Genomic DNA, 25,208 nt, shown 5'->3' with positions numbered 1-25,208 from the left:
CACCAAAGTTTCGGAAGCTGCCTTCCTCGGGGTGTCATTACCAACCCATAAGCAAATGCATTAACATTAGGAAATTAAAAACATGACATTTCAAATTCATATGTTTAGAATTCCAAAGCTGATCTGCATTCTCTCTCAAGGTGAGCATGTAGGCCTGAGTACCATTGCCATGGCAGCAGATGGGTCATTACCATACCTCAGTATCTCACCTTCACCACACATCCACGATGACCTTACACTGCCTTTAACACCTTTACATACCCTTCACACTCATACACACAGTGAATGTTCACTCACACCGAATAACACAATCAGTGTGTCGATGCGTTTATGAGTGTAGGTGTGTCTCTGTGTGTGTGCGTGCGTGTGTGGTGCGCGGACGCACACACATACAGTGCTTGTTCCACATTTTGTTACGTTTCAGCCTTACTCTAAAATTGATTAAATTGTTTTTCACCCTCATCAATCTACACACAATACCCAATAATGACAAAGCAAAAACAGGTTTTTAGAAAATGTTGCTAATTTATTATAATAAAAAACGGAAATATTACATGTATSTAAGTATTTAGACCCTTTACTCAGTACTTTGTTGAAGCACCTTTGGCAGCGATTACAGCCTCGAGTCTTCTTGGGTATAACATTTTTTTTTTTAAATTAATTTTAGAATAAGGCTGTAACGTAACAAAATGTGGAAAAAGTCAAAGGGTCTGAATACTTTCTGAATGCACTGTAGGTGCATGCATGTGTGGGTGCATGCTTGCATGTGACAGAGAGCGAGAGACAAGACTATGCAACCACATTTCGAATTAGCCTCATTGTAAGGGTATACTGGGAAAATTGGTTTTCGTGTTTACCTTTCTCACTGTGTTAATAAAATATATGCAAATATGCAAATGTTTATGAAAGAGGCAAGGAAGAGGAAACAAATAATATTTACTATATTTTAAAGTGACCTAATCATTTTTCCACTGTGACACTCAAATATTTTGTGTAAAACACAATATGCTTACTTTTTTCTGGCTTATAACAACCTTTGCTTGATTACGTAAATGCAGGTTTGACACTGCTACAAAGAGTTTCATTCAGGATAACAAATGAAATGAGGTAATACCATTAATACCACTACAGCAGGAGGAAGAGAATGTGCTCTTAAACATAATTAACTTCAATTTTCAGCCATTCAACATCCACAGACCAGGATGCATCCCCAGAGAAATTCCATCACCACAGATAAATACACAACTTGTCTGGTGTTCACGCTCCACACGGCGCAAAAAAAACTCATCTTTCTATTTCCACTGCTTATCTGTAAAATATCTTCTTGACAAATCTTCACATAATATTTCTTCTAGAGGTATTTACTACTCTATAACCTGATATCAAGTCGTTAGGTTGTTTCTAATAAATGTGTCATACCCAGCCAGATGATGAGGTTTTGCCTCATCAACTGCAAAATCAATGACACGCTTTCTCCTTCCTCTATCTGTTTCCAAGCATATCAAATTGATATTATCTTCCACTAACATTTAATCAGAATGTTTTCAGTGGTGCTTTTCATAACACCTAATCCTATGAAACAAGGTAACTCCCATAACCCTGGCAGGCTGACTCCGCGATCCTGTTTACTGAGGATCTAAACACATCCAAAATATACCACATCCAAAATATACAGGAGGCTTTCCAACACACAGCAGCAGTATCCTACCCTCACTGTGATATTGTTGTATGTTTGGGTACTTGGAAACATAGAATTTCCACTCAGCCAAACTCCAACAACTTTAATATAGCCTACAGTAAGCTTAGAACATTTGTTTTCGTCATATTAGTGATAATTTGATCCCTGATTTGAGAAGATACAACATGTACAGTACAAACATTGGGATGAAAGGGGTTTTATTGAAACATTTTCGATATCAAAATACAAGAAAAGTCTTTGAAATAATAAAAACCTTGCTCCGCAGATCATAAGGATCTCTACTTKCGCATATTTCCTTTGTAATTCCCAGAAAAAAGCTAAACAGTTGATCAATAAAGAGACCTACATCATCCAGAGATTCAGAAACAGTAGAAGTCAACGTCCTGCAAGAGAGAACAAATGTAACAATGATCAAAACTACAACAATAAGTAATACTTCAGGATCTGTTGATTACCTGTGAGAATGTACCTACTGAGCGAGAATGAATGGAGACAAACAACATGTTGTTGGTAGCTATAGTGTTGAATGCGTGGAAGTTGAGGTAATACTCACGGCCGTAGGGATCTCCACAGTATCAGTATCCTTCTTAAACTTGGTAGTCTCCTTCACCAGGTTGCTGGGGAAGTAGCCGAGGATGCCCATCTGGTCCACATAACGCTCACTGTAAACCTGCCAGAGAGAGGAACATGGTGCTAGATAGATGTGCTCAGGTGTTTCACCATGACAGAAACATTCATATCTAGGGGGCAGGTTTAGGAAGAGCAGAATAGATGCATTTGTGTGATCGAGTCATATATCTGTGAGTTTCTGCCCAAATCTCACACATTCCACAACTCAAAATGATTAAACAATGTGACAGGCACAGCAAAATGCACCTCAAAAGGTATGAACCTCATACCTGGATGGAGCATAGAATCACCTGACTTGATTGGTACATTGATCATATGGAAAATGTCACTAGGGTCTTTACATTTCAACATGAATTGACAAAAACGGTTTGGATGGACCATTTTCTAAAAACATATTTTGAATAGTGATGAAAATGTTTCTGTAACTCTGGAAACAAACCAGTCATCACAGAACATACACTTCCAGACCAGAAGACTCCAGTGCCCTCCTCTGGTGTGAGTTTGGAGTACACATAGATCATCTGGTCCTTCTTGATGTTGATGAATCTGCAGTCAGGGGCGGTGAAGTCATCCAGAGCCACAGCCATAGAGAGAGCATCTGAGAGGGAACAACAACAAAAACAACATGAAAGCAAATGACCTACAGTATATGAAATAAGAAAACACATTGACTGTGCACTCTTTTGTCAAATCACATATAAAGCCAGTATTGACTGGATTGATTGATGGGTGCATGGTACATCCCTCAAAAAATCCAGAATGTCTGAATAGAGAACAGAAATCCATACTCTCCAACAATGGTCTTCTGATCGGTAAGGTGCATAAAATCTACTGTACTTACATGAGCACTCCTCATCTGCACAGATTTTGCTGTTTGCCAGTTTGTCCATAAGAACAGCACTGGTGGTGGTCCGGTACAGAAATCCCAAAGAGAGGAGCAGGAGAGTGAAATGCAGTGGATGGTTCATCCTGAAGACTGTGAGAAAGTGAGTGTACTGTATGTGTGTGAGTGAGTGCGAAATAACTCACGACTGTAAACTTCCACACACTTCTTCTCCTATGTCTGGATGGGCAGAACCCTTTCATCACAGGCATTCTGACCAATCAGAGTTGACCGGCCCCACATTCCACATTCCTAAAAGAAAAAGKAAAAAAGTGGGCTGCAAGTTTTATGGGAAAAACAAAAGCCCTGCAGTGAGCTCTTATCAAAAACAGTCAAGGATATTTGTATGTTTTCTTGTTTGTTCTTTTTTGTTTGGCAACATGCAGTTGCCTCAACAGGTATATCCTTAGTGCTTTATAGAACATTTGAGATTTGAGTATGATTGAACCACATCCACTTGATTTCTCCAGAGTTACATAAGAAACAGATAATATCTGTGAATTCTCCTTCTCCGCATTCTGTTCCTTCTCTAAATCCGAGGGTGTTCAGTGGCTTCCGAGTGGCGCAGCGGTCTAAGGCACTGCACCTCAGTGCTAGAGGCATCAATACAGACCCTGGTTTGATTCCAGGCTGGGAGTCCCATAGGGTGGTGCACAATGGGCCCAGCATTGTTAGGGTTTGGCCGGTGTAGGCTGTCATTATAAATAAGAATTTGTTCTTAACTGACTTGCCTGGTTAAATAAAAAATGCAATTCAGGACACACATACTGCATTTAGGGAATATATTCTTTCTGCCCTTCATTTCCACTAGTTCCATTTAGGCTAACAGGTTTGTTGTTTTGCAGACTACACCTTGGTGATATCCCAGCAGGAGCCTACAAAAGACGGGCCCTGTCTTCAAGTTTTACTTACATGGTAGCTGGAAATGGTGTCAGTAAAACTGGATTGATCATGCGTTCTAAAAACTGGTCAATTCTTAAATACCAGCATACGACTGGGGAAAATGAACTTCAGTAATTACTTGCTACTTCCTCCAACTAGTAATTACTTGTCTATCATCTCTGAACTCTGACGTCACATACTAAGGAAATGACCTGATAACAGCATTTTCTGCAGTTAAATGCAACAATAAAACATTATTTATAAAAGACAATCTATTAAATGTGGATTTTTAACTCTTAATTTGTTAATGAGCATAATAGCTGTACTTTTAGTTTATGGTTGACGCAGCTTGTTTGCCATTAGCCAATCGTAGTTCTCTATGAGTTTAAAGCACGTGAACGCACATAACTTGTTTACAATATTGTTTTCAGAGCCTCTCACTTGTTTTGAGCAAAAGCACTAGATTCAATCTATATAGTCGAAGATCTGCGTTATAGTGCGATTGAAATGTAAAGGTAATTTCCATTTGAGCCAACCTATGCAGTGTTTACCGTGAATGCAGTTTCTGCGAAAGCAGGAACATCGCCTTAAAATTTAAATCACGCTATAGCGTGGATCTTCCGRGATACGGATTGAATCTAGGCCTAAAATTTATCTGCAGTTATGTCACAGATGTGACTTATTTGCATGTCAATAAAATATGCCTTGCTATTGGACAATTGTCTTGTCATGAGATTGGAGCAGTGTGTATTTAACAAATAGATGTTAAGTCTCCTATAGATGGGACTTTGAGTGGGTCTGGACCGGTTCCGACCAATGTTTCTGTGTACAGCATGCTCTGTGAACAGCCCAACATGAATTGCTTTAGACTCCCGAAAGCGCTGGATGTCCCGATTCATTTGTGCTATTGCAAGCGCAGCTGTGAGGTTCACAGACACAGGAAATCATCTATTTGCATAGGGAGCAACGCGTCACATGTTCTGGCCTATCCAGACAACGGAAAGGTTTTCTAAGACTGTGAACCTCATATCTGTGGTATGGGAGAGTCTAGCGGATTCAAAAATAGCAGTTTCATCTAGCTTCATCTAGCTGTAATATAACATTATTTTCTAGAATTGATTATTTTGCACAAAAGTCTTTGRCGTCAGTTATATGAAATGGTGCCAATATTGTACTGTCACTAAGAATGATCATATRTATTTTACAGTTATAAGAAAGGTGAAATCGTATAGTAAGTGGTCTATAATTTGATTGTTACTATGTTTAGAAAGCATTTCAGTCATTGCAAGCCCTATTGCCCCAATATGTTGAATAGGAAAAAAATCATATGATTTTTAATATTTTCATAATATTTTTACTTTGTACTTGAGCTTGTGTCCTCAAAAGTGAGTACACCTCAGCAATTTATAACTATTTTTTATCAGAATGGTGAGTTCCAGAAATTTCTAAAACTATGCACCATTACCAGTTATTGTTTATGGCTATCTCATGAAAAACAATTACRTTTGGGCATGTCTATTTACGCAGAAAATCTACATTTTGCCCTAACGTTCAATTAAGTAACTATCCAGTGAAATTCTCACTTTTTAAAGTTCAAATTCTGTTAACTCCTACCCAAATAATGTTGTTGACTCATCCTATACTCGTATTTGTGGCCAAAGTATAAATAGGAGAAAAACCTCTTCAAAAACCCTACCTCAAACTTGTATCTCAAACATATCATTTAAAAATGTTTGCTATTTCCTCATAGAGTATGATGTCATACTCCTGAGGAGGATGAGATGGCCAATCAGCGGTCTACTCACATTATATTTCAATGACTGGTGTGTGCCCACACCTTTCTGTTGTTAGGGTGCACCCGTACCATTCCAACACAGAAAAACTTTTTTTTTTTAAATAAGAAATTACCGTTTTTTTGGAAGGAAAAATATTTCACTCATATTGCAATTTATTATAGGTCATAGATATCTGGAAACACTGGACTCGTCACGCCCTGATCTGTTTCACCTGTCCTTGTGCTTGTCTCCAACCCCCTCCAGGTGTCGCCCATCTTCCCCATTATACCTGTGTTTTCTGTCTGTCTGTGCCAGTTCGTTTTGTTCATCAACCTTACCAGCGTTTTTCCCCCCTGCTCCTGTTTTGCATATTGTTCCTGTTTGCCCCTCTTGACCTGTCGTTTGCCTGCCCCTGTTGCTGTAATAAACATTGTTACTTCAACACAGTCTGCATTTGGGTCTTACCTGAAACGTGATAGGACTGTTACTTTAAACCCATTTCATTTTGTGTTCAAGGTGGCTGCCMACAGGAGGTGATGCAGTCCAGAGGCATGGTGGATCCTTGGTTTCCAGAGCACGTTCGCTACTCTGTTTGGTGAGAGCATGGCTTATGGAGCTTGTAAGCTGAAATGTGAGAAAAAAATMGATGTGTGCCTCCTGGGCTGCACCACTTCCTGTGCCCCTTTTGGTTTGTTGGTTTTGTGTTAGTTTTAAGTGTAGCAGATGGCAATATGTGAAACTCACTCCTCAGCCTGAAGGATCACCACTTGCGCTATTAAATTCAGGAGCGTGACCTGTTAAAACCCTTCAGGACGGTGGTCACGTGTGTTTGCGAGGTAGAGGTTCGAGTCTCGATATGAGCTGGTTTGGAAGGGAGCAGTATGTCTAAGCAAGCAACATGACGTCCTTTACAATGGTGCCACGACCCGGATTTGCAGGTGCAACTTGCACTCAGCATAACACTGGGGACTGCCATGTAAGAGGTTCTCCGCAGTCTGCAGCGTCTCGAACACCCCCGAGAGACGTTACAGCGGAGGATACTCTAGAGCCCGTCTACCTAGCGAGTCAGCGCAACAGCCCATTCAGCAACCCGCTCAGGTCAGTGGTGTGCGTCTATCCCTCCTGGAGAAATACGACGGTATACCATCCAAATGCCGTGGCTTCCTCCTTCAGTGCTCCCTCTATTTTTCACACCAGTTGGGAGCCCCCATCACCGAGAGGTCTAAGGTTGCCACAGTTATTTCTCTGCTGACCGGGCAGCATTGGAATGGGCTATGGCTCTCTGGGAGAGAGGCGAGGAGGAGATAGATTCTTATGAGGGGTTCATGGCTCTGTTTAAATGCATTTTTGCTCATCTCGCAGAGGGCAGAGAGGGAGGTGAGTGTCTGCTTCAGCTACAGCAGGGGAATCAGACGGCTGCTGAGTATGCGCTCACCTTCCGGACAGTAGCATCTTCCAGTGGATGGAATGAGCCAGCGATTCACACGCTATTTAGAAGAGGTCTGGGCGAGGAGGTCCAGACGGAACTGGCCTGTCGTGACAATAACCTCACCCTGGACTCACTCATTGCGATGGACATCCATCTGGATTCCCTTCTTCCGGGAGCATCGGCATTCTCATCGCTTCTCTCCCTCCAACAAGCACTCGGGATCAGAGCCTGAACCCATGGAGGTAGGGGTCACATGCATTTCCGCGGCAGAACGACGCAGACGGATACAGCTGGGGCTATGTCTGTACTGTGGGCAAGGAGGGCACAAGGTCCAGTAGTGTCCAGTACTTCAGAATCTGGGATCCACTAGAGCAGAGGTACGGTCACGTGATGTTCCATCCCCTGGACCAGGAGTGAGTATTCCAGATTCAGCTCTTCCTGCTAGACTCTTCATGGTGTCCATCACTCTGGCTGATTGTCCCTGATGTACAGTGTCTACAGCTTTAGTGGATTWCGGCGCCGCAGGGAACTTTATGGATCAGACCCTTGCCTCCTCCCTCAACATTAGCATCTACCTGCTCTCCTCTTCTTTTCCGGTTCAAAGTCTCGACTGTCAACCATTAGGATCTGGAACCATCACACACATCACTCAACCACTTACCCTCACYGAGTCCAATCACCAGGAGAACATCCCCTTCATCACCAGTGCACCAGTTCACAAAACCATCCTCGGCCTCACTTGATGAGAATCAGACTGGTCACCTGAATGCCGGAGGAACTGCTTCCCTGTCCCCTGTGGTTCCACATAAGTTGAGAGTCCTGTGGTTGACCTTCAGCCCAACATCCCAGAGGAAAACCAGGACCTAAGTGAGGTATTCTCCAAGACCCGCGCTACCTGTCTCCCTCCTCATTGCCCCTGGGACTGTGCCATCGACCTGTTTTCCGGTGCTACACCTTATCGCAGATGCATCTACCCTCTGTCTGTGGCTGAGACCCAGGCCACGGAGAATTACATTCAAGAGGCCCTCCAACAGGGTTTCATCCGCACATCCACGTCTCTGCGTCGACTGGTTTCTTCTTCATGGCCAAGAAGGAGGGAGGATTATGCTCTTATATTAATTATCGGGGACTCAATGACATCACCACAAAGTATCCCGTTGGTGCCACCGAGCAGCTCAAGTTCTTCATCAAACTAGACCTGCGGAGTGCCTACAATCTCATCCGCATCCGGGAGGGGGATGAGTGGAAGACGGCGTTCAGCACGATCTCGAGCCACTTCGAGTACTCGGTTATGTCCTTTGGCTTAGCCAATGCTCCGTCAGTGTTTCAGGAATTAATCAAAAAGGTGTTATGGGACATGCTCGGACATCAGGTGATTGTATACATCGATTACATCCTGATCTTCTCGACCAACCTGGAAGATCACATCACCCACGTTCGAGCAGTCCTGGAACGCCTCTTGGCCAATCACCTGTTTGTCAAGGCGGAGAAGTGCCAATTCCATCAAGGGGTTGTATCCTTCTTGGGTTACCAAATCAGCCCGCAGGGAATGAAGATGCAGGACAAGAAAATAGATGCGATGAGGTCATGGCCAGTCCCAACCACCATCAAGGGGTTACAAGGGTATGACAATTAGAGGTCGACCGCTTAATCGGAATGGCCGATTAATTAGGGCCGATTTCAAGTTTTCATAACAATCGGAAATCGGTATTTTTGAACACCGATTTGGCCGTTTTTTTTTTTACACCTTTATTTATCTAGGCAAGTCAGTTAAGAACACATTCTTATTTTCAATGACGGCCTAGGAACGGTGGGTTAAATGCCTTGTTCATGGGCAGAATGCCAGATTTTTACCTTGTCAGCTCGGGGATTCAATCTTGCAACCTTACAGTTAACTAGTCCAACGCTCTAACCACCTGATTACATTTCACTCCACGAGGAGACTGCCTGTTATGCGAATGCAGTAAGAAGCCAAGGTAAGTTGCTAGCTAGCATTAAACTTATCTTATAAAAAACAATCAATCAATCATAATCACTAGTTAACTACACATGGTTGATGATATTACTAGTTTATCTAGCGTGTCCTGCGTTGCATATAATCGATGCGGTGCGTATTCGCAAAAAAGCACTGTCGTTGCACCAATGTGTACCTAACCATAAACACCAATGCCTTTCTTAAAATATATGCACATATTGCACTTTTACTTTCTTCTCCAACACTTTGTTTTTGCATTATTTAAACCAAATTGAACATGTTTCACTATTTATTTGAGGCTAAATTGATTATATTGATGTATTATATTAAGTTAAATAAGTGTTCATTCAGTATTGTTGTAATTGTCATTATTACAAATACATTATTATTATATATATATTTTTTAAATCGGCCGATTAATCGGTATCGGCTTTTTTTTGGTCCTCCAATAATCAGTATCGGTATCAGCGTTGAAAAATCATAATAGGCCGACCTCTAATGACAACTTCTACCTCCTCTTCATCAGGATCTTCAGTGCCGTCGCCGCTCCACTCACCTCTCTCCTCAAGGGTGGGCCTCGTAGGTTGGTGTGGTCTCCAGCAGCTGACGAGGCCTTTCGTATCCTCAAGGGTCATTTCACCTCCGCCCCTTGCTAAAACACCCAGATCCCACGCTACCTTTTGTGGTTGAGGTAGGCGCATCTGAGGTGGGCGTGGGGGCAGTTTTGTCACAAAGACAGGGTAACCCATTGAAATTGCATCCTTGTGCCAAGAAACTGTCCTCCGCAGAGAGGAATTATGACGTCGGCGATTGGGAGCTCCTGGTGGTGAAGTTGGCATTAGAGGAGTGGAGACACTGGCTAAAGGGCGCCAAGGAACCATTCGTCATCCTCACTGACCATCGGAAGCTAAAGTACATACGGACAGCAAGGAGACTGAATCCACGCCAAGCCAGGTGGGCACTTCTCTTCACCAAATTCGACTTCATGCTGACCTATCACCCAGGTTTTAAGAACATCAAGGCCGTTGCCCTTCCCCGTATTTATGATTCGGGAGAGGTTCCTGTCCAGAGAGAACCCATAATCCCATCCTCCCGAGTCATAGGTCCAGTGGTTTGGGACGTAGATGTGGACATCCGCCAGGCTCTAGAGAGGGAGCTCGCACCCAGGAATTGTTCTCACGAGTGCATCTACGTTCCCACAGGAATAAGGGATCGGCTGCTGACATGGGCACACACAGCTGTCGTTACTGGACATCCAGGTATTTCTCGCACAATCCACTCCATCGCTGAGAAGTACAGGTGGCCCACCTTGGTGCAGGATGTCACTCGGTATGTCAACTCCTGTTCCATATGTGCTCAAACCAAGTCTCCCCAGAATGCTCCAGCAGGTAAGCTCCTGCCGCTTCCCGTGCCTCAGCAACCTTGGTCACATCTATCCATTGACTTTGTAACCGATCTTCCTCCCCTCTGATGGTTTCACCACCATTCTGGTGMTAGTGGATAGATTTTCCAAGTCATGTCGCTTAATCTCTCTTCCTGGTCTCATCATTTGCTCTCCAGGTCGCTGAGGCAGTCTTCCAGCAGGTCATCCGGCATTATGGCCTTCCGGAGGACATCGTCTCTGACCATAGCCCCCAATTCACATTACGAGTATGGAGGGCCTTCATGGAGAAGCTCGGGGTCACGGTCAGCCTCACTTCCGGATATCGGCCTCAGTCCATCGGGCAGGTGGAGAGGATGAACCAGGAGCTGGGGAGGTTCCTGAGAAGTCATTATCAGGACCGGCATGGTGAGTGGGCACGATTCCTTCCCTGGGCAGAGTACGCCCAGAACTCCCTACGTCACTCCTCCACTGGGTTGACCCCCTTTGAATGTGTTTTGGGTTTCCAGCCGGSCCTGGCCCCGTGGACCCCGGGCCAGACCGCGGCTCCTGCGGTAGATGAGTGGTTCCGGCGCATGGAGGAGGTGTGGTGCAAAGCACACGTGAGACTCCAACATTTCCTACCCTTTATATGTCACTCTCTTATGTTCACTCACCAGTTGGTATTATTCTTGTGTAGCCACATGGAATTGTCTCATTCCAGGTTTTGGTTTATTAAATGTTTCCCTGCTTCCAAATTCATAGCTCCATTATTACAATGATACAACTTAAACAAGTTGTAAATGCAACAAGTACTGATATTGTATCATATAATAGCACTAATAGCTTTCCAAGAAAATAGAATCTGAGACATAATTGGTGCAATAAATGTTGACTAATTATTTATGGAAATAAATGACCTAAAAATAGGGTTTTGTAAATCCTGGTGGATTGTAGTATGACATTGAAATATCTAAAAAAAAATGTAGTCAGTCATAATAGAACTTCCAAAACAGCATTCAGTTGAACAGAATAAAATGTGCAGCACAATAAGCAGTGCTATTAGCTAACACATAAAATATTACAATTAGAAGCACACACAGCAAGCTAACAGTTATCATTAATTAAAAAAGCATTTCATTGTACTGCAGTTTTATTGCAGTTTAATGGCAGTGCATTTTTGTAATGTTATTATTGTACATGTTTCTTTAATGCTGGCAGCCTAAAACAAATGTTATGGAAGCGATTGTTGCGAAAGCCAACATCACCTACAACAGAGAAAGGTTGATTGTCAATGAATTCTATTATCTTGGCGTTATTGGATTTTGGCTTTGAGTTGTCTCGCTGAAATGTTCTTACTCTTTCAAATGACTGCTCGACTTGTTGACTGCTCGATCCACACAGCAGACATTGTGGGCTAGGTTAGTGTAACAGTATAACTTTAGACCGTCCCCTCGCCCCGACACGGGCGCGAACCAGGGACCCTCTGCACACATCAACAACAGTCACCCACGTGTAGTATCTGGGATCTACATCTGTTTATATTAGTTACTATGCTGTTACTAAGCGGTGATGTATTACGACAGTGTTACGTTACTACACCTAATAGGAAATGCACATGCGCACTAGTGTGCCCGGGAACTGTAGAGCACGACTAAACGAAAACTAAGTGTACTCCCGTCTCCTGCCTGGTCATTTCTCCACAACACAAATATTACAGTGGCGACGAGGTGATTAAACTTCTTTAACGGACATTGCTTGAAGGGAAGAATGTTGCGTGAGTAATGAAACTCAAAATAATTATMTAATTCGTCAGTTATTTTTTTCTTTTCTTTCGCCAGTAAAAAAAGGCTAAGCACTGCTAGCAGGTACAGTGTTCAGGAGCTGCCAAGTAGCAAGACTATTGGAGTCCAGAATAGCGACACTGCCCTCTGGTGGTTAAATAAAAAAGACTGTCATTGAACCCATTGAAATTAGGCGATCTCGGTGGAGAAATATTGTCAAGAAAGAAAAAAAAAAGGAAGAAGGAACGTAACACGGTGTGTACATTATTACAAATGAGTGCAGTGAATGAAGTAATTGCAGAAACTTCCGAAGTGAAGAATTAGATGAAAATTAAGGAATACAAGGAATAAGGAAACTGGAATAAGGAAAATGGCAACCATTGGTCGAGTACCAGAGTTTGGTCGAGTACCAGAGTTTGAGGCTACAAAAGAGGATTTTGATTCCTATTTGGAGCGTTTTGAGCGTTGGCTGGCTGCAAATGAAATCAAAGCTGAAAAGAAAGCAGACGTATTTCTCAGTGTTTTGGGTCCAACTGAGTATGGATTGCTGAAAGGTCTCATTGAACCAATAAAAGCAGTGGAGTTGAACTATGCAGAACTGACTGAAACTCTTTCAAGGCATTTCAAGCCTAAGCCAATTCTCATTGCAGAACGTTTCAGATTTTACCAACGTCACCAGAGTCAAGGGGAAACCGTGGCTGACTACATCCTTGCTTTGAAAAGGCTGGCAAGTACATGTGAGTTTGCACAATTTCTTGATGATGCTCTTCGAGACAAGTTTGTATGTGGTCTCACAGGTGAAGCATATCACAGAAGGCTTCTGTCAGAGAAGGACCTAGAAGGACCTGACCTTTCGGAAAGCCTGTGATATCGCACTTGGACTCGAGCTTGCCCACAGGGATACTATTGAGCTATCGGGATATGCAGAACGTCAGAAAGGTGTTCACAAGGTCAGTGATGCACATGGTGAAAAAGGCTCACAAAATTCACACTTTTCTAGTCCCGTCCTCAAGGTTACACAAGAACAAAGCAGCCCACATCTCAAAGGTCTAAGCCAAGTTGCTACAGATGTGGGGAGATAATCATCAGCACAGTGAATGTCGATTCCAAAATGTAAAGTGCCACAATTGTGGAAAGGTTGGACATTTACAGAAAGTGTGTAAAGCCTCAAAACGCACAGCAAGAGCGCCAAAGTGTCAGACGCAGCACAAGAAGAGGAAGGTACAACTGAAACAGTATTGGAACTGTTCACATGTACACAGCTCAACAACAAAAAGATGGAATCTATCTCAACATGGAGTTAGCGGGAAAACCAGTAAAAATGCAGCTGGACACCGGAGCGTCTGTATCTCTGGTTCCAGAGAGACTCTACAAAGAAAAACGAAAAGTGCCCTCTTCAGCCAGCGTCCATCCGCCTTTCTTCATTCATCTTCATATATCCTGTGTTAGGGCAGATCCAGGTACCAGTCCGGTATGAGGGGAAGGAGTGGACGCTACCGCTTGTCATTGTTAAAGGAGAAAAATCAGCCTTGCTAGGCAAAACGTCACAAAAGATCAAGTTGAACTGGGGAGAAATCTTCAGTCTGAGAAAGGACAAACCAGTGAGTCAGGCTACACTCACTAACATGCTGGAGAAGCACAAAGAACTTTTCAAAGATGGCTACGGCGAAATACAAGACTTCACAGCAAAAGTCAGAGTGCAAGAAGGAACCAAGCCTATCTTTCACAAAATGTGCGGTGACTACAAGGTCACAGTAAATCGCTGCATACTACCAGAGGAATATCCACTACCAAACGCTGAAGATCTGTTTGCCACTCTAGCTGGTGGGAAGGTTTTCAGTAAGCTGGACCTGGCATTCGCTTATCAGCAACTGAAGCTGGATCCGGAGTCAGAACAGTATCTGACCATCAATACACACAAGGGGCTATTCAGATTCAATCGCTTGGCCTATGGAATCTCGACAGCTCCAGCGATTTCCAACACACAATGGGTCAGATCTTGGACGGTATAGACAACGTTGTGTGCTTCATGGACGACATCCTTGTCCGCACCAACCATTGGAGAGCACCTTGCTCCTGAACTATTACGGAAAGTTTGTGGCAAACTTGTCCACATTGTTGCATCCGCTTCACCAACTGCTGCAGGCAGATACAAAGTGGAATTGGTCCCCACAATACGAAGAAGCATTCAAGACTTGCAAACAGCATCTGATAAGAGCAAGTGGCTTGCCCACTACAACACAGAGATGAAGCTGAGACTCGCTGTGATGCATCTCCATACGGAGTAGGAGCCGTCATCTCACATGTTCTATCGTCAGGTGAAGAACACCCTATTGCATTTGCATCACGGACTCTGTCACCAAGTGAGAAAAATTATGCTCAAATTGAGAAGAAGCCCTGAGCATAATATTCGGAGTGAAGAAGTTCACAAATACCTGTACGGAAGGAAGTTCCAACTGCTGACAGATCACAAGCCTCTGTTGGCCATCCTTTGACCAAAATCAGCTATACCAACCCTTGCTGCACTTCGAATGCAACGTTGGGCTCTGATATTGTTAGCCTACGACTACGAGATTGAGTACAGACGATCCATGGATCACGCAAATGCAGATGCACTATCAAGACTACCATGCAATAGTGAATCCGACAGTGAAGATGATAGAGCAGTCTTCCAGATCTCTCTCATTGACGAACTGCCCATATCTGCTTCAGGCATAGCAGAGGAAACAAGGAAAGATCCAGTGCTTTCCAAAGTCTTGGACTTAACATTAGGAGGTTGGCCAACCTTCGTAAATGACGATAACCTTCGTCCATTCATCGACAAGAAAGACCAGTTGTCCACTGATCAAGGATGTGTTCTGTGGGGATCAAGGTGGTGGTACCTCACAAATTCCAGAGGAGACTCTATCTGACCTGCATGAGGGACATCCAGGGATCACTCGAATGAAAGCACTCGCTCGCAGTTATCTGTGGTGCCTGGACTGGATCAGGACATTCAACAGCATGTAGGCCACTGCTCACCTTGTGAAGCTGTTCGCAACAAGCCTGCTGCTGCACCTCTTCATCCATGGTCCTGGGCTGCTACACCTTGGGAACGCATCCATGTGGATTACGCCGAGATTGACAAGCAACATTTCCTTGTTGTCGTCGATGTCCATTCCAAGTGGATGGAAGTGTTCCCTACTCAACTGACCACAGCTGAGAAGACCATCAATCTTCTCAGACACCTGTTCGCATCCTTTGGACTAGTCAAGGAGCTCGTATCGGACAATGGCCTCCCTTTCACGTCAAACGATTTTGAAATGTTTCTCAAGAACAATGGAGTAAGGCACATCCTGTCACCACCTTATCATCCGGCATCAAACGGAGCAGCGGAGAGAGCCGTGCAAACCTTTAAGAAGGCCTGGACTAGACTCGAGGTTCAGTCTGTTCCACCCAACAAAGGCTTCCTCGGTTCCTGTTTACTTACCGCAACACACCACACACAGTAACGGAATGTACACCAGTGAACTGTTTCTGAGACGCCAACCACGTACCCGCCTGACATTGTTGAAACCAGACTTGTCAAGCACTGTGGCAAAGCACCAGCTACAGCAGAAGAAAGCTCATGACAGACACTCAAAGACTGTCAGAGAATTCAAAGAGGGAGAGAGGGTGATGGTACGTGATTTCAGACACCCCAAGCACCTGTGGAACTCAGGTGTGATCTTGCAACGCAAAGGACCTTTGACTTACCAAGTCCAAATGGTCATCGCCAGGTCAACGTTCATGTGGATCATCTGCTACGGTCCAACGCCCCAGCAGAGAGACGCCAAGAGAACAAGAACAATAATGACCCCCAGGACTATTCTCCTGACTGTGGACGTACGGGAGAGACAGAGCCTGACCTTCCACCCGAACCTGGCCCACACCGGAAGCCCAGGAGGAGTGGATATCCTATTCGACAGCGAAGGGCACCTCAAAAGCTTGACCTGTGAGTTGAGCTGTTTAAGGTAACAGACAGTAAAACAAACAAACACTTTAATATGTCCTAGATAAAAGGAAAGAAAAAGGACATTACCTGGGTTAGTTATTAGGACACAAACTCCATCTTCGGGGCAGAATAATCCCCTGGATTTGTGCTGGGCTCTGAAAAGTCTGCTTCAACCCAGTAGTTGAAAAATGTTTAAGAATGCATTGTTCAGGTATTGTAATAATCATCAATATAAGTTTATTTTATATAGCCCTTCGTACATCAGCTAATATCTCGAAGTGCTGTACAGAAACCCAGCCTAAAACCCCAAACAGCAAGCAATGCAGGTGTAGAAGCACGGTGGCTAGGAAAAACTCCCTAGAAAGGCCAAAACCTAGGAAGAAACCTAGAGAGGAACCAGGCTATGAGGGTGCCAGTCCTCTTCTGGCTGTGCCGGGTGGAGATTATAACAGAACATGGCCAAGATGTTCAAAATGTTCATAAATGACAAGCATGGTCAAATAGTAATCAGGAATAAATGTCAGTTGGCTTTTCATAGCCGATATTTAAGAGTTGAAAACAGCAGGTCTGGGACAGGTAGGGGTTCCATAACCGCAGGCAGAACAGTTGAAACTGGGACAGCAGCAAGGCCAGGTGACTGGGGACAGCAAGGAGTCATCATGCCCGGTAGTCCTGACGATGGTCCTAGGGCTCAGTTCCTCCGAGAGAGAGAAAGAAAGAGAGAAGGAGAGAATTAGAGAGAGCCAAGATGTTCGAAATGTTCATAAATGACAAGCATGGTCAAATAATAATCAGGAATAAATGTCAGTTGGCTTTTCATAGCCGATCATTAAGAGTTGAAAACAGCAGGTCTGGGACAGGTAGGGGTTCCATAACTGCAGGCGAAACTGGAACAGCAGCAAGGCCAGGTGGACTGGGGACAGCAAGGAGTCATCATGCCCAGTAGTCCTGACGTATGGTCCTAGGGCTCAGGTCCTCCGAGAGAGAGAAAGAAAGAGAGAAGGASAGAATTAGAGAGAGCATACTTAAATTCACACAGGACACTGGATAAGACAGGAGAAGTACTCCAGATATAACCAACTGGCCCTAGCCCCCCGACACAAACTACTGCAGCATTAGTAGTTCCCTAATATATTTACCTTGTTCTCTGGGAGTTAAACACTATGGGGGAGGAGTGTAGTATCTGGGATCTACATCTGTTTATATTAGTTACTATGCTGTTACTAAGCAGTGATGTATTACGGCAGTGTTACGTTACTACACCTAATAGGAAATGCACATGRGCACTAGTGTGCCCGGGAACTGTAGAGCACGACTAAACGAAAACTAACTGTARTCTCGTCTCCTGCCTGGTCATTTCTCCACAACACAAATATTACACCACGAAGCATCGTTACCCATCGCTCCACAAAAGCTGCGGCCTTTGCAGAGCAAGGGGAACCACTACTTCAAGGTCTCAAAGTGAGTGACGTAATCGATTGAAACGCTATTAGCGCGCACCACCGCTAACTAGCTAGCCATTTCACATCCGTTACATTAGGAATGCTGTGTTGCAGGTGTAGTGCAAAATTTTACGTGGAGTCATTATGTCATGTACCCACATTATATAGGTATGCACGTCAGCTTTGACATCGTTTTTTCACATCYACGTTAAATTAGACAACGGACAATACCGATGTTGGAATTTTTAGCTAATATTGTCCGATTCCGATATGTTCACGGATATATCGTGCATCCCTAGTAAACAGCCTGAGTCAACTATCTTAATATATTCACCATATTTGTGTAGCCAAAGATGATCTATTATATTGCTCAGCTCAGTCGTGACTAGCAAACTTTGCAGGTGTTTATCATTAATAAACAACGCCAAGCTGGTGGGTGGTACCGTTCAAATAAAACCCAACCCTGAAACGAAACGTAGGCTAAAAATAATGTACACATAATTTCATAGGAAAAGACACGTCATTGGCACGAATTTGTCACTMCAAGCCCAAATATATCAGTACAACAGCCGCGTGCAACACGGCATCTCGGAACACGCAACTTGTGTTCCGAGATGTCCTTGTCACTGATGGGCTATTGCAGCAGACATCCACACCAGGTTCCACTCCTATCAGCTAAAAACAAGAAGAAGCGGCTCCGATGGGCATGCGCTCACCAACACAGGACAATTGCGGAGTGGAAAACATTGCCTGGTCCGACAAATCCTGGTTCCTGTTGCATCATGCTGATGTACTTCTGCTACTCTCTGTTTATTATTTATGCACTGTCACTTTAKCCCTACCTGCATGTACATATTGCCTCAATTACCTCAACAAATCCGTACCCCGGCATATTGACTCTGTACCACTTGTATATAGCCTTGTTGTTTTATTGTGTTAATATTTTTCCTTTAGTTGATTTAGCAAACATTTCTTACCTTTATTTAACTAAGCAAGTCGGTTAAGAACAAATTCTTATTTACAATGACAGCCTACCCCAGCCAAACCCAGATGACACTGGGCCAATTGTTCACCACCCTATGGGACTCACAATCACAGCCAGATGAGATACAGCCTGGATTTGAACCAGCGACACCTCTGGCACTGAGATGCAGTGCCTTAGATCGCTGCACCACTCGGGAGTCCTTTTGTTTTTAAAACCTTGCATTGTTGGTTAAGGGCTCAAAAGTAAGCATTTCACTGTAAGGTCTATGTGACAAATAACATTTTATTTTAGATGGTTGTACCTTATAAACTGGACACTGAGTGCATATTTACAGTTTGTGTGTGATATGAGGGTTGGATACATGCTTATTTCAAAATTACAAAGGAAAACTTTTATAAACAATGGCAACACTGCCATGTTGCACTGAACCTTGCTGTTGGAAAACTAAATAGTGTGCAACTTTTGGCTGTCACAGATGTACCTCCACAAAAGCCAATATATTTTTTTGTGTATGACCACATGGTGGTACTATTGAACAATATACATGTTCATACAAGTTGTTCCCAGTAGTAACAACGTAACCTCATGAAGTTTAGGRCTATTGGTTAGGTTAAAATACATATCTTAACTTGTATTAACTCAATATTTCTAACAAATGGTATTGCTACACAATCAGTTGGAAAGTTATTTAAAAGTTTACTTCATCTTCAAATATAGGTAATATGAATACACCTCTAAGTAGCTCATTTTGGCCGTGTTAAAACCGTGATGTAGCCTACAATGTGTAAATTGTTATTGACTGAATGATCTAAAAAATAATATTGAGTCATTATTTATGARGCAAGTTGATTTGTAGATCAATCAGTCGGAAGTCGCTTGCACTGTGGGCTGCAATGTCGAACAAGCCCAAATATTTTGTATTGATAAAATATACTGACGTAGCAAGCTACTTTAAATATGAATAATATAGGTCTGACGTAGATCCGCTGTCAACTCAAAACGAGTCAACGACGCGGAGTTGTTATTGTCCACTTTGTTGTTGGTGGGCAGGAACCCTAACCAGCTGGCAGTTGAGTTGTTCTTATCGATTTTTTAAAAACATTTTTTTGAAACTCTCCCCGTTAAAAATACGCTTGAATGTCTCGGTTTTAGGACGTTTTCTATTTCAAATCGTGCATAGCTAGCGTACACACAGTTCCGAAGTAATGGATTCGCGGGTATCAGAGCTTTTTGGATCAGGTTCCGGGCAGAAGTCTGGTTGCCAAGGAGTTGGATCTAATGTTAGTTCGGGGAATGGCTTCGGAATGAGTTCTAAAAAGTGTTTGAAGAATGCCAAAAAAGCAAAGAGTCGGTCATCCCGAAACTCCAAACCAAGCAATAACCCCCCATATCTTCCCCCGGCTAATCTACCCCCAGAGGTAAGCAGATATGCTTCCGTAGCCTGCAATTGGGTGGTACAGTAGCTAGCTAACGTTAGCTAGCTGACCAAAGAGAAATGGCTTGCAAGTTTATTACCCGCCAAWTTTTTTATAAAAACTCTTACAATTAGTTTGTGCATAACATACTTGTATGCATGCATATTGTCCAAAAACATGTTTGTAACCATCTTCTGTTTGAAGTTCTTGTGAACTGACTGCCCGTTTGAAGCAAGTGTCTGCAAGCAGAAAGTCATTTTTACACTATTAGCTAGCTTCCTGGCTACAGATGCAGTGACACGTAGGAAGTAGCTAAAGCTAGCTAGCTATGTTAGCTAGCTCTACAAAATACATTATGTAGCAACGTTGGTTGTTTATTGAACTGAATAGTTGCAGTAAAACTACTATAGCCAAGTTAGCCAGATCGTTCCCTTTTAATATATTGTATAATTGGGTCCAATGGTTTGTTGACTAGSTAACGTTAGGTAGCTAAAAAAATCTGGAACAGCTGTGTTTGTAAATAGAAAAGGGACGGCTTGCCTCGCCTGCTGAGTGTAGAGGACTGAAGCAAAGGCAGACGCCACTGAAATCATCTGCAGAGTTGATGAATTGCTTTCTCCCCCAGAGAGATTGAGAGATTTTGATAGAATAGAACCTCCTCACATAATAATTAGCTGTAGTTTATTACTTAGTCTTTTAGCTTTATTTCCCATTGACTTTAACTTGAGCTGCTGTGTGTGTGTATATATCTCTAAAACAAATTCATCAAAAAAATAAACGTCCCTTTTTCAGGACCCTGTCTTTCAAAGATAATTTGTCAAAATCCATATAACTTAACAGATCTTCATTGTAAAGGGTTTAAACACTGTTTCCCATGCTTGTTCAATGAACCATGAACAATTAATGAACATGCACCTGTGGAACGGTCGTTAAGACACTAARAGCTTACAAACGGTAGGCAATTGAGGTCACAGTTATGAAAACTTAGGACACTAAAGAGGCCTTTCTACTGCCTCTGAAAAACACCAAAAGAAAGATGCCCAGGGTCGCTGCTCATTTGTGTGAACGTGCCTTAGGCATGCTGCAAGGAGGCATGAGGACTGCAGATGTGGCCAGGGCAATAAATTGCAATATCTGTACTGTGAGACTAAACAGCGCTACAGGGAGACAGGACGGACAGCTGATCGTCCTCGCCTGGCAGACAACGTGTAACAACAACCTGCACAGGATCGGTACATCCGAACATCACACCTGCGGACAGGTACATGATGGCAACAACTGCCCTGGTTACACCAGGAATGCACAATCCTCCATCAGTGCTCAGACTGTCTGAGAGAGGCTGGACTGAGGCTTGTAGGCTTATTGTAAGCAGGTCCTCACCAGACATCACCGGAAACAACGTCGCCTATGGCACGAACCCCACGTCGCTGGACCAGACAGGACTGGCAAAAAGTGCTCTTCACTGACGAGTCGCGTTTTTGTCTCACCAGGGGTGATGTTCGGATTCGCGTTTATCGTTGAAGGAATGAGCGTACACTGAGGCCTGTACTCTGGAGCTGATCAATTTGGAGGTGGGTGGTCACAGCATCATCGGACTGAGCTTTGCAGGCAATCTCAACGCTGTGCGTTACAGGGAAGACATCCTCCTCCCTCATGTGGTACCCTTCCTGCAGGCTCATCCTCCATGACCTCCAGCATGACAATGCCACCAGCCATATTGCTCGTTTGTGCGTGATTTCCTGCAAGACAGGAATGTCAGTGTTCTGCCATGGCCATTTAGAATCCCCATTTATGTAGGGCAGTGGTCACCAACCGTTTCTGAGTCAAGATCACTTTCTGAGTAAAAATGCAAGCTGAGATCTACCGCTCAGATTTGTAATTTATTTATTAACATGACTTWAAAAATGTAAGCCTATGCAACAATACATTTCAATATMTTGCTTTTTGTTTTTATTTTACTGGACTGATGGTCAGTCTCAGTGGAGGTAGAGAGTAGCAGACTAAGGGTCCACCTGCCTTTCCTCTGCTGACACTGACCAAAAAGCAACATTCTTCCAGCTGATTGAAACTCGAGTCGCACCGGATTATTTCTACCTCGTGCACAAATTCATGTTACTCTTATGAGCAGAGAAAGTGAAATATTCCTTGATATCAAAAGARACKAACTGRTAATAATAACAACGCAAACCCATCAATACACTTTCCTACTCATTCATTACAGCTGCAGTGCTGGTTATAGCGCAAGTGGATGTAGGAAGAACACCAATTCTATGGTTGAATAAAAAGTGACAGTGCTGATTAAGAACAAACATGAATTTGCTCATAAAAAAAAAACAGCAGCTCTTTGCTGTATTCGTTGAGTATCTCACTATTAATGTTGAAACACTTTTTATCTCACCGTATCAACTTTGCTATAGCTTTCTTTTATGCCTGCTACGTTACTGCCGACACTAATCTGAGCCAGCCAGCGATAGGCCTATAGTGCACTTGATTTGTACCTTCAGACACATGAGATGGTACAAAATGGGAACACTTCGCCTACCCAGCCTCAGGGCAGCTGAATCGGGTGCACTTACCGCCAACTGCGCGAGAAGCACTTTATGTTTTGTGGTATGTGGTCTTTAGTTAAGAGAATAATCACAATCTCTACTCAAAGAGCAATTTAAGCCAACATTGCATCACTTTACAGTTCTATTTGCATGTAGACTCTTTTATGGCTAGTTGAAACAATGTAGCAGCTTTAAAGTTCTTCCAACCACCCACTCCATTCATTTACTGTTGGATACTGCTCTTTCAGTCAGATTGGGGTTCTTTGTGCCTTTTTAGAGAACATTAGGTACCATTTGTCTCAGTTCTCTTCTGTCCAACATAACAATGCTGTCCTCTCCTCTCTTTCAGGCTGAAGAGGGGAATATAGAGTACAAGGTAAGCTGAAATACAATGTTATACATGTGTCATGACACACACCTTTGCTCACTCATTACTGGAGAATAGCAGTTGTCAGCTGATGGAAGGCCTACCAGTTTCCAATAATCTTACCTCCATCATTGGTTGTCTATATTTCAGCTTTACTTTACAAGTGAATAGCCTAGCCCTAGTTTATCACTGCAGGTGAAGGAGTCGGATGTGGAGGTCCTGGTCTGTGGTTGAGGCTGGTTGGACGTACTACCAAATTCTCTAAAATGACGTTGGAGGTGGCTTATGGTAGAGAAATGAACATGCAACAGCTCTGGTGGACATTCCTGCAGTCAGCGTACCAATTGGACGCTCCCTTAACTTGAGACATCTGTTGCATTTTGTTTTGTGACAAAATTGCACACTTTAGAGTGGCTTTTTATTGTCCCCAGCACAAGGTGCACCTGTGTAATGATCAAGCTGTTTAATCAGCTTCTTGATATCCCACACCTGTCAGGTGGATGAATTATCTTGGCGATAAGGTTTTTGTGTGTATGGAAAAGTTCTGGGATGTTTTATCTCAGCTCATGAAACGAGGGACCAGCACTTTTTACATGCTATTTTTTCCCCTGACTGTCTAGTTTTTATTTTGGTGATTGTTAGTTCTACGTACTTTATATCTGAATACTTTACACAAACGTTACACTGAGAACGTTTTACCATCCTGAAAATATAGGGCAAACACTGTAAATGAATAAAAGTCTTTGGGTGTTTTCCATGCTCAATAAAGGACAATGTGCCCTCAAATATTTGAATCACTTGGGTGTGACAAATATTCAGCTGACACTTTAAGGGCGGGCTTTAATCACACCTTACTGTTGTAACTAGAGGTCGACCGATTATGATTTTTCAATACCGATACCGATTATTGGAGGACAAAAAAAGCCGATGCCGATTTTTATTTTAAATAAAAAAATATATATATCATTTCACACACGACCCACATTTTTGTAATATGACAATTGACAACACATATCGGCACTGAACAATAAAACGGTTTATATTGTAACTTATATAATACATAAATACACACACACGCACACAGCTCTGGAAGTGACCAATGATCACTGAAAGAGTCTTGCTTAGGAGAACATACTCTCAAACTGTTTGAATAAAAATAGAGTTTAAGTTACCTGTGATGAATGTGAAAACAGAAAACTCTTAATTTCTATATGAAGAAATCCTATTTTAATAAGGGCGTGGTAAGAATTGACAGACAAATGGAGTCATAATTCCCATGACACCATTCTAGCAAAATCTGAAAAGCGTTCCTTCATTTATTCCATAGGATATTTTTAGATTCACTTAAAATAAGGTCTGTGTTTCGTGGAGGCTTACATCACTGTGCCAATTTTATAACTGTGTAATATCCATATGGACAAGCTAAACTGATCAATATTGGTCAATATAAGCGAAAGATAAACTTTTTTGTAGAGTGGATTATTGTAAAATATGTTGACAAGCGTTACCTTATCCTAGTGAGATTTACACGGTATCAAAAACGTCGAGGCGGTTTAAGCCTGCATGAAACACAGACCTTATTTGAAGTAGATCAACATTCCTATGGAAGAACATGAACGTAAACTAACGAAGGAACCCCTTTCAAATTCAGCCGCAAGCTTATTACAGAATTATAACGCGTCGACTACTTCTCTCTAAACCATATACCTTTGACTAATCGAAACTATCACCTCGAAAACAAAACGTTATTCCGTTCCGTATTTTATCTAACGGGTGGCATCCATGAGTCATAAATATTCCCTGTCTACATTGCACACCCTTCAAGTTGTCAATGACGTAAAATTCGTCGGCAAATTAGTTCGCAAACGAGCCAGGCGGCCCAAACTGTTGCATAATACCCTGACTCTGCGTGCAAAGAACGCAAGAGAAATTACACAATTTCACCTGGTTTAATATTGCCTGCTAACCTCGATTTCTTTTTAGCTAAAATATGCAGGTTTAAAAATATATACTTGTGTATTGATTTAAGCAAAGGCATTGATGTTTATGGTTAAGTACAA

At 42.8% G+C, this 25,208-nt stretch overlaps 2 protein-coding genes across 2 annotated transcripts in view; one reads left to right on the top strand and one right to left on the bottom strand.

The window, feature by feature from the left end:
* Positions 1-1,879: 1,879 nt before the first annotated feature.
* mia (MIA SH3 domain containing) lies at positions 1,880-3,388 on the bottom strand. The gene is made up of 4 exons (XM_023970246.1): positions 3,171-3,388; positions 2,788-2,927; positions 2,253-2,369; positions 1,880-2,082 (listed from the first exon to the last, which is right to left on the bottom strand). Exons 1-4 carry the CDS (start codon positions 3,295-3,297, stop codon positions 2,059-2,061), a joined length of 408 nt encoding a protein of 135 aa, XP_023826014.1. The 5' UTR covers positions 3,298-3,388; the 3' UTR covers positions 1,880-2,058.
* Positions 3,389-19,802: 16,414 nt separating this feature from the next.
* LOC111951800 (GTP-binding protein 2) overlaps positions 19,803-25,208 on the top strand; it is a 24,936-nt gene continuing 19,530 nt past the window's right edge. The window contains 2 exon segments of the mRNA XM_070434947.1: positions 19,803-20,235; positions 23,131-23,157. Coding sequence (XP_070291048.1) covers positions 20,023-20,235; positions 23,131-23,157 — 240 coding nt within the window. The 5' untranslated portion in view covers positions 19,803-20,022.

The sequence above is a fragment of the Salvelinus sp. IW2-2015 genome, linkage group LG25 (genome assembly GCF_002910315.2).
Source record: "Salvelinus sp. IW2-2015 linkage group LG25, ASM291031v2, whole genome shotgun sequence".
Taxonomy (NCBI): domain Eukaryota; kingdom Metazoa; phylum Chordata; class Actinopteri; order Salmoniformes; family Salmonidae; genus Salvelinus; species Salvelinus sp. IW2-2015.
This window is presented reverse-complemented; position numbering and strand designations above follow the sequence as displayed.